The sequence below is a fragment of the Octodon degus genome, unplaced genomic scaffold, assembly GCF_000260255.1.
Source record: "Octodon degus isolate 3935 unplaced genomic scaffold, OctDeg1.0 scaffold00099, whole genome shotgun sequence".
Lineage (NCBI taxonomy): Eukaryota > Metazoa > Chordata > Mammalia > Rodentia > Octodontidae > Octodon > Octodon degus.
The window spans coordinates 4,864,094-4,873,881 of NW_004524675.1; the positions used below are offsets into that span (position 1 = coordinate 4,864,094).

Consider the following 9,788-nt stretch of genomic DNA (forward strand, 5'->3'; position numbering starts at 1 on the left):
AGAGAAATTAGGGAAAGCTCATCCTTTGCAATAGCATCCCCCAAAATGAAATACCTAGGAATCAATCTAACAACAGAAGTAAAAGATCAATACATTGAAAATTACAGTACCCCTGAGAAATAGTACAAACTGCCCAACAGGACAGCCAGACATGTACCACTCCAGCCACCGGCATGAGACATGTGAATTACAACCTCATGAATATGTTAAACAAACACTAACATGATTGTAACATGTTACTTTAACATCTTAACTCCAATTTCTCTAAGACCACCCCACCTGCCCTGAAAGTCTTGTCTATGATAACCCAAAAAAGCCAAAAGAATTTACTGTTTATTCTAACAAATCCAAGACAACAGACCCTTCACTACACTTCCTAAAGTATTTCTAAAATGGGTTTACAAACATGGCATAATTGTGAAGCAATATGAAAGGCTGTGCCAGGAAGATCACAGATTCAAGCCCACTCAGGGCAACTTAAGTGACTTAACTCTCCATAAAACCACTGGGAAATAGGATGACATGTTTTAATTAGTTATTAGTTTTTCAATATGTGATTCAATTTTGATGTTTTATAGAGTAACACTAAGATTTAAAGTCAGGTTTTCTCAATAAATAAGACTAAATTCCTACTGTTTTCTCACTTGCTCTATTTCACTACAGAAAATAATAATAATAATAATAACAATAATAATAATAATAATAATAATAATAATAGAGGTGGGGCAATGTAGCTCAGTATGAAGACCCTGAGTTCAATGCTCAATATCCTCCAATATACACACACATATACAAAAACAAAAGAGCTTATAATTATCAGTCCTTCCTTTGACCCTTTGAGATCCACCCATACACCCTTAACAAAAGCAGGACTGGTTTCTCAAGGATCTGAGAGCCATTCCTTTGTAAAGTAATCATCAGGAGATAAGGGGCTGTCTTCTAGTCTTTATGGGAAGACAAAGTCCTAACTTTGCTAACTGGCAGCAGTTAGCAGCTAGCCTAATCAGCACTTACTGTACAATAACAAGCCCTTGGTAATTTTTCAGTTCCCTTACTCTGCTGAACCCTGCCTCATCCTCTCTTAATTTTAAAAATAAATAGAAAACAGAATTTCAAAATGAATAGGAGAGTAATAATAATACATTGCATATTGTTATCTTCTGAGTATTATGAAATACCCTTCTAAAATGCCCAGTTACCTCTGTACAAACTAAAGTTGAATTCAATTCACACTGAGCCCTCTTTCCTACTATATTACCATATTACAGATTAAAATTTTTCCTACTACTTTAGCATCCAGCTTTACCTTTGACAATTCCCAGGATAAAGTACAGGCATGAAATGCAGGGGTACTTTTAAATAAATCCATCATAGGTTGCAAATATTTTAAGTAAAAAAGCCACTTACTATATACTTAACCTACTAAGCCTCACAGCTTAGCAAGAGAGTTCACTACAGAATATTAGTGGCTTGCCCTCGTGACTGGCTAACTGGAAGCTACGGCACACTGCCCAGCATCATGAGAGCATTAAACTACATTACCATCAGCCCAAAATAAGATTAAAACCCAAAATTTGAAGTACAGATTAAAACACAGCACTGTGAAGTTTTTTAAAAATTCTCAAGTTAAACCATTTTAGGTCAGGAAAGTCTGTATTAAATAAGCATTAAATAAAAGAAAATAAACCAACATAATATTAATAAATTGATGGGAAAAGTTACACAAAATCAAGACTACCAATGATCAGGGTAATAGGCAATCATAAATTACATCTTCCCTCAATGAGGTTTATACAAAAAGTCCAAGAGAATAATAACAACATCACATTTTTAAAGGTCGAATTTGCTACAGAAAAAGAAAGTATGCAAGTTTAGACTAGTTCTCACCTGAAGTCAAATTCCTAGCTGTACTCTGTGACTTCTGCATTTCAGTAGATTTGAAATTAAGGTCATCTTGCATCATCTTTAGTTCTTGATTAGTAATAGAAGATATCTGTTTCATACGATTTATATTCTGTATTTTAGGGAAAAGAAAAATAGAAAAAAAAATTTCACTGACTTAAGTCTCCATAAAACCATTGAGAAATACTGCCTGATAGGAAGACATGTTTTAATCAGCTATTAGTTTTTTAATACATGATTCAATTTTGATGTATTATAGAATAACAGCAAAATATAAAGTCAGGCTTTCTCAATAAGTAAAACTAAATTTCTATTGTTTACTCATTTGTTCTATTTTACTGCAGAAAAAAATTGAACTTCATTATTTCAGGAACTGGTTATAATCTTTTCTTGTTAGTTTTATTTTCTAAATTAGCATTACGTATAAAAAATGTATGCATTTAAAGTGTAGTTTGAAGGCTGGTGAGATAGCTCAGTAGAATAGGCACTTGCCTGGCAAGCACATGGTCCTGAGATCAATCCCCATTACAGCAAAATAAATAAATAAATAAATAAATAAATAAATAAATAAATAAAATAAAATGTAATTTGGGTTTTAACAAAGGCACACACCTGTGAAACAGCTCTGGGTGACTACAGGAACCCACAGCTGAGGGATCCCTATGCTTCTTTGTGGCCAACCCTCATTAACCAGCCCCAAAATTATCTCATTTCTGTTGTATCTGCGACAGAAGTTCATGTAACTGGAATCACTGTACATGGGATTTGAGCCTGGGTAAATCTGTTCAACATAACATTTTTGAGATTCATCCACAATACTTCATAAATCCCTCATGGCTTCCTCTTCCCTCAGCAGTATTTCATTATGTGGATCTGTGACAAACTGTTAATTCATTTCTCAGTTAATGGCCATTTGGTACACTTCTAGTTTTAGGCTATTTCCCAACAAAGCTGGTATAAACAAACATGTACATCTTTCGTAGATATAGATTTTCTTTTGTCTTTGATAACTGGCTAGAATTTATTGCTGGATCTTATAGCAGATCCATGTTCAATTTATAAGCAATGGCTAGTTTCCCAAAGCAGTGTACTATAACAATTTCAGCTGCCTCATTTTTTTTTTTTAATGTTTATTTATTTGGCCTGCAAGCAGGCTCAGGAGCCAGGGGTTCAATCCCCAGGCCTGCTGTGCCGGTCCTGCCCCTGGGGCACACTGAGACTGCAATTGAGACTGGGCATGGCGGCGTGCACCTGCAATCCCAGCTCTTGGGAGGCTGTAAACAGGTGGATCACTATAAGTCCGATCTAGTAGTGAGACTCTGAACACCCTATAGACTCTTCCCTAAAAAAATGAAATAAAATATTTCTTTGGTACAGGGTCTCACCACGCAGCTCAGACTCATAGTGATCTTCCTGCCTCAGCCTTCTCAGTGCTGTGATTACAGGCATGCACCACTACACCTGGTTTTGGTGGACAGCATAGTGTGCCTGGGTTCCAGTGCCGGCATAGCATGCAGTACCGGGGATTGAACCCAGGTTCTTGTGCTTGCCAGGCAGGTGCTTAGACCAATGAGCTATCTTCCCAGCCCCAATGCCTCATATTCTTGTCAAATATCATCTGAGGAGATATGGAGGGTGAGTAATAGAAAAAAAATTAAACCTGTGGCCTTGTGCACAACAGGTGAATGCTTGAACACTGAGCTACAACCAAGCTGAACAGTTACACTGGTAAAGAAATGTCTCAGTGTATCAGAGAATTAGAAAAAGAAGAATTTGAAAAGTTAATCCATACAAGATGAGAAACAGGGAAGAGAGTTAAGATAAAGGCTGTATCCCAAGTAGGTTAGGATGGGTTGCAGGAGTAGCCACATGGTAGAACACATGCCAAAGAAGGCAACGATGGCTCAACACACACAAATTAATAAATGTAATACAACACATAAAAAGGACAAAAACAGGATCATCCCAACAGATGCAGGGGGGCCTGGCTCTAGCTCAGTCCTTTATGTGGCTGCTTCCACAAAGCTGTCAGCCTCAGGTTGCTTCAGTTTGAACCTCACAACTCTCACGCTGTCCAAAAGTGCCCTGAAGGCATTCGAGGAACAAAAAAAAAAAAAAAAACCAACAGATGCAAAAAAGTCTTTAATGAAATTCAAACTCCACTGACAATAAAGGCCTTGAGGCAAATAGGTACATAAGGACTTTATTCTATTTTATCAATCTGATAAAAGCCACATATGACAAACTTACTGCCAACATCATATTCAAAAGGGAAAAATAAAACCTTTCTCTTAAAAATCAGAAATAAGGCAAGTTTGTCTACTATATCAATCCAATTCAACATAGTACTCTGAAACATTAGCAAGTACAATCAGACAAAGAAAGAAGTATCAAGCTGCTTCATGGGCCCAACAGAGATTTTCACCAGTGAGGATCCAGGTTAAAGAACACACATGTGCAAAGTATCAGCAACAACAGCAGGCAGCATGGAACACAGCAGAGTGCAAAAGTGCAAGAGCCACTTCGTCTTTAGTGTATAACTCCTATACAGGTTTTTATCTCATACTTACCGTCTCACATAGTGCTACAACCAGCACGTGCATGTTTACCCATGCTAAGTCCTGGTTACACAATTGTATTGTACTGTGTGCTTCTGCTAAATAGGGGCATATCCTCAGGTCTCCTTAGATTTGATGCCCTGATTTTTGATGTAGTCTGTATGATTCCCCACAAAAAGAGATGTAGGAAGAAGTCTAATTATTATTTGCAGATGACATGATCCTCTACACAAAGACTCAAAAAATTTTATCAAAAGACTCCTAGAATAACTAAATTCAATAATATAGCAGGTTTCAAGACCAATGCACAAAAAATAATAACATTCTTCTACATCAATAATGGTCTTGCTGAGAAAGAAATTGGAAAACAAGACAACAGTATCAAGAAAACTGAATACTTAGAAAAATTAACCTAGGAACTGAAAGAACTCTAGAATTAAAGCTATAGTACTGTACTCTGAATCTAAGAGGACACCAGAAAATGGAAAGATATTTCCTGTTCCTAAATAGGCAGAGCCAGTATCTTCAAATGGCCATATTTTGAAAACTAATATACAGCTTTAACATAATCCTAATCAAAATGCCAAAAACAACTGTCACAGAATTAGAGAAAACAACATAAAATTCACATGTAACCAGAGGAGATCCGTAATAACAAATGTAACCCTGAGTAACAGGCAAAGTGGAAGACATCACAAGCCTGCATTTATAATTATCATACAAAGGCCACAGTGAGAAAACAGCATGGTACTGGCACAAAAGCAGATACTGTAAGTGGATCACAGGATCAGAATAGAGGATGCAGAAACAACCTTAGGTACATTGAGTTATCTGATCTTTGACAAAGGGGCAAAACATACACTGGAAGAAAGCTTCTTTAATAAATGGTGCTGGCAAACCTGGCTACCCACATACAGAGAGGACTGAATCCATAACCATGTATCTCACCATGCACTAAACTAAAATCAAAACAGATCAAACATTCAAATGTTAAAACAGATATAATCTGCTGCAAGATAAAATAGGTGAAACTCTTGAAGACACAGGTATAGGTAGGGGATATTCTGAACAGAATCTCAATTTGCACAAGAAATAACGTCAGTGATAAGCAAATGGAACTATACCAAATTCAAAAGCTTCTGCACAGCAAAGGAAATAACCAACAGAGTGAAGAATCAACCTACAGAATGGAACAAAATTTAGCCCATCACTCTTTGACAAAAAATATATCTAAAAATATAATGAAAACCAAAAAAAAAAAAAAAAATCCTTAAAAATGAAAAACTCATTCAAAACACGGGCAACTAAATAGACTACCTCAAAGGCCAACCAATACATGCAAAAATGTTCAATGACATCTCTGGTCATTAAAGTAATGCAAATTAAAAGACCGCTGACATTCCATCTTACCCCAGAAAGAATGGCTATTATGAAGAAATCAAATAATGACAAATGCCAGAGAAGCTATGGCGGAAAAAATAACCCTCCTACCTTGATGGTGAGAATGTAAACTAGAACAACTATTATTGAAATTAGCATGAGGATTCCTCACAAACTAAAACTAGAAATTCCACACAACCCATCTATTGCCCTTTTAGGTATCATCTTAAAAGAGTTAAAGACATCATATTGTAGTGATACATGTACACCTATATTTATAGCAGCATAATTCGTAAGAGAAAACAATCTTAGGAGCAGCTATATGTTCATCAACAGATGAATATTTGAAGAAAATGTATTCATACACAACAAAGTAGTACTCTGCCATACAGATGGATAAATGTGAGTCGTTTGTAGAAAAATGGATGCACCTTGAGACTATAATGTTTAGTGAAACAAATGAGACAACAAGCTTGACTATTGTATGGTTTCTCTTATATGAGAAATGCAAAACAAAAACAAAGAGTGGGATAAAAGATAGATAGATAATAGAAGCAGGGAGATAGGTGTTTTTGCAAATAGGAAGGGGACCAAGTGGTACAGGGAGGCAAGAGGTAGAGGAAGAGGAGATGGAAAAAATGTGATTATGTCATGTACATGTTCCCACTCGCACAAGGAATGTGGTCATTATATACACACAGTACTAGCAAAAAATGAAAATCAAAAAGAAACTATCATTAAGTGCTTTATACATTTCAATAGCATCACTTGTATTAACTTTTTAAAGAAACTGAATGGGTTCTGAGTAAAACAGGTAATCAGGAAACAAACAGTAAAAAATATTTATTGCTTTGGGGTGGCAGATCAAAGGCCAAAGCTCTCTGATAAGAATCTCTGTGTTTAGGAGGGAAATCAAATATATGAATATGTATATGATAGCTAATATGACTGTACTGCTGATTTCTATCAGTTTTTTGAAGGTAGCAAAATTAATGCTTAAAATTTTTATTTTGACCAATGTTATATGCATATATATATCTGTAATCTGAGCAACTACATTGAAGACAGCAATGACAACCACTGTTGAATACCCACCATCTGTTTTAAAATTCTGTATCATTTCTAATGTCATATCTATTATTTCTGTATTCTCTTTAAAATAAAAAAAATAGAATTGTGTTTTAGGAAGAAAGTTAAGACACTTGTTGCTAGGTGATCTATAACCTTTGAGGACCTGAGTTAGGTTCACGGTTAAACCAGTGATTTCAGTGGATGATGCTTGAGTTTCTATGGCTGGAACGGGGTACATGAGGGTAGAGGAGGCCAGGCATACAGTCATCTCATAAGGAGAGATCTTAGTGCCCTGGAGATTATGGATCAGCTAGAAGCCAGGCTCCACAGGACAGGGCACAAGTTTTCCATGAAGGTGATCCCCACTCTAATGTCCACCTGAGCCAAAACTGCTTTAAGAAGGGAACTGGGCTTGAAGCCATGCAGATCAGTGTTCAAGTCTCCATTTATTCATCAGTAAAATGAGCTAACTTCTATCTTCTGAGTTTGTTAAAAGGCTATATAAATATGGACAGGGCCCCTGTGTAGCTAAATGGTAATGCACTTTCCTAGCATGTGGAAGATGCTGGATTCAATCCCCCCACACACACACACACGAGGAGGAAGAGGAGGAGAAGCAAGAGAGAAAAAAAGATAACTCCCTCCAAAAAAAAAAAAACTACCTTATATATAAAATGCTGACACTGGGTATGGTGGCACATACCAATAATCCCAGCAATCTGGGAGGCTGAGGTAGGAAGTCGCAACTTCACAAGCCTGGTCTGGGCAGTTTATCTGTGTAGTGACTCAGAAAGACCCTGCTTCAAATTGAAAACCAAAAGAGGGCTGAAGGATATAGCTCAGTGTATAGATCCTGGATTCAACTCCTGATACCTGACCCTGACAGTGCTAAAATGCTGTCAACACATAAATAGTCCAAAAATGTCTGATAGCATCTCAAGTTGAAGAATGTCTCTGAGACATTCTTTTCCGTTCTCTCCACATCTTTACCCCAACTGTTACCCAACAACTTCTACACGCTGTTTCTACCACTGTGGGAACCAAGGAAGTAGGCATTAGCATGACTTTCCTCAGTTTTTTAACTTTTAAAATATTAATTGCTACATGTTTGTAATACATGATGATTACTAAATTCATTATGGTACAGGTACATTACACTTACTACACATATATTACATGTATGTATACATTACATTTGCCAGTCCTTTTTACTTCACCCTGTTCTCTCCTTCTTTTATCTCTTGGTCCCCTTACAGTCTTAAAACACTAAACATACTTAAAAAGCATCATGTATTTTTACTCCTATAATATCACACACATAATAGATGCTCAATCAACATTTTTGGTAAGTCAAGATACTTACCAGGTACACAGAGAAGAAAAATTACAACATAAAAATATTTTAAACATATCCCAATATGTCTAGATTTTATAATTTTAAGTGAATATTCTGTAAGTTCAGATGAAGTAACAATGGAAAAATATAATTACTATAAAGTGCCCTGGTTCCGAATATTGACAATGTACATATGTCACTTTTCGCCATTGCCCTAATAGCTAAGACCTTGCTTGAGAAACAAAAATTAATAGTACAAAGGAGTAAAATGGCAAAAACTGAGACTGTAAAGGAAACAGTTTAAGTAGGCAGATATAATAATTAGTAGCCTTCTTTTTCAGGATTTGTATGTGCAAAGTTAGTCACAGTAAAAATAATGAGGACACCCAGCTAGGCATATGGCACTTACCCTACTACAGTGCTCCAAAAGTGCAACAATGCTGGCTTCTAAATGCGCCTTCCGTTCCAGTTCCTGATTCTTAGTTTCCTCAAAAGTGTCTATGAAAGCTACCAAATGAAAACAACACAAAAGAATCTACTATTGAGATAGCCGACAACATACTGTACAAACTCTGCTTTTCATATTTTCAGAATAGTTTTTAGAAATTCAAAGCAAATATAAATTTTAAACTGCCACTTTAATTTTTTATTAACCCAAGGGTGATTATCCATAATGACATTTTCTCATACTTCGAAACTATTAAAGCCTAATATGACTTTGATATAGGTAAACTACAAGTTAAAAATATAGGCTTAACAAATAGTTGATATAAAGAGATCAAAAAATGCATATTTGGGCTGATCTAAGATCTACTCTTTGAATCAAAAATACTTTTATAAAAAGAGAAAACAATGAATTAATTTTCAGGTAATTTTAATAATTGCTGAGACTATAGAAATTTTGAGTTTATTGCATAAAGTTGACAATTACAATTTTATAGTACTCCTTGAAGTAATAATAAAGTAGGCTTATAAAACTTCAGATTTTAGCAAAACAACATAAAAATATTTTAAACATATCCCAATATGTCTAGATTTTATAATTTTAAGTGAATATTCTTCCATCTCTTGGTCCCCTTATAGTCTTAAAACACTAAACATACTTAAAACACTAAGCATACTTAAAAAACATACTTAAAATTAAATATAATTTTAAGTAAATCTTTGTGTTTTCTTCTCTAATTCAGAAAAAAAGAAAACATAACAGAAAGCCAATAAAGTCACAGCTGATGAAATTACCAAGTAACAAGAGCAGAGGGAAGGGCTCTGATGAGGTTAGGTATTATGAAAAGCTAAAACCTGAACGATATCAAAAGTAAACATATTAAAACACACATATAGGAACATTCAGCATTCAGGCTACATTTGCACACAATACGAATGTAAGTACTAGTTTTGGAATCTATCCCTAATGTAGAAATACTTACACATATGTATATATACTTTCTTTTTTCAAAATTTTATTGATAAACAGATAGCAATGAGACAGTTTCAAATCAAATCGGAAGTACAGTTTCAACAAATAACACACTGCATATATT

The 9,788-nt window shown here is 35.3% G+C and overlaps 1 protein-coding gene across 1 annotated transcript in view; it reads right to left on the minus strand.

Annotated features, from left to right (window-relative positions):
- Positions 1–9,788, minus strand: part of Ift74 (intraflagellar transport 74) — a 112,632-nt gene that overhangs the window by 23,849 nt on the left and 78,995 nt on the right. The window contains exons 14-15 of the mRNA XM_004638567.2: positions 8,657–8,754; positions 1,888–2,014 (exon numbers count right to left, since the gene is read on the minus strand). Coding sequence (XP_004638624.1) covers positions 1,888–2,014; positions 8,657–8,754 — 225 coding nt within the window. The remainder of the gene's footprint in view (positions 1–1,887; positions 2,015–8,656; positions 8,755–9,788) is intronic.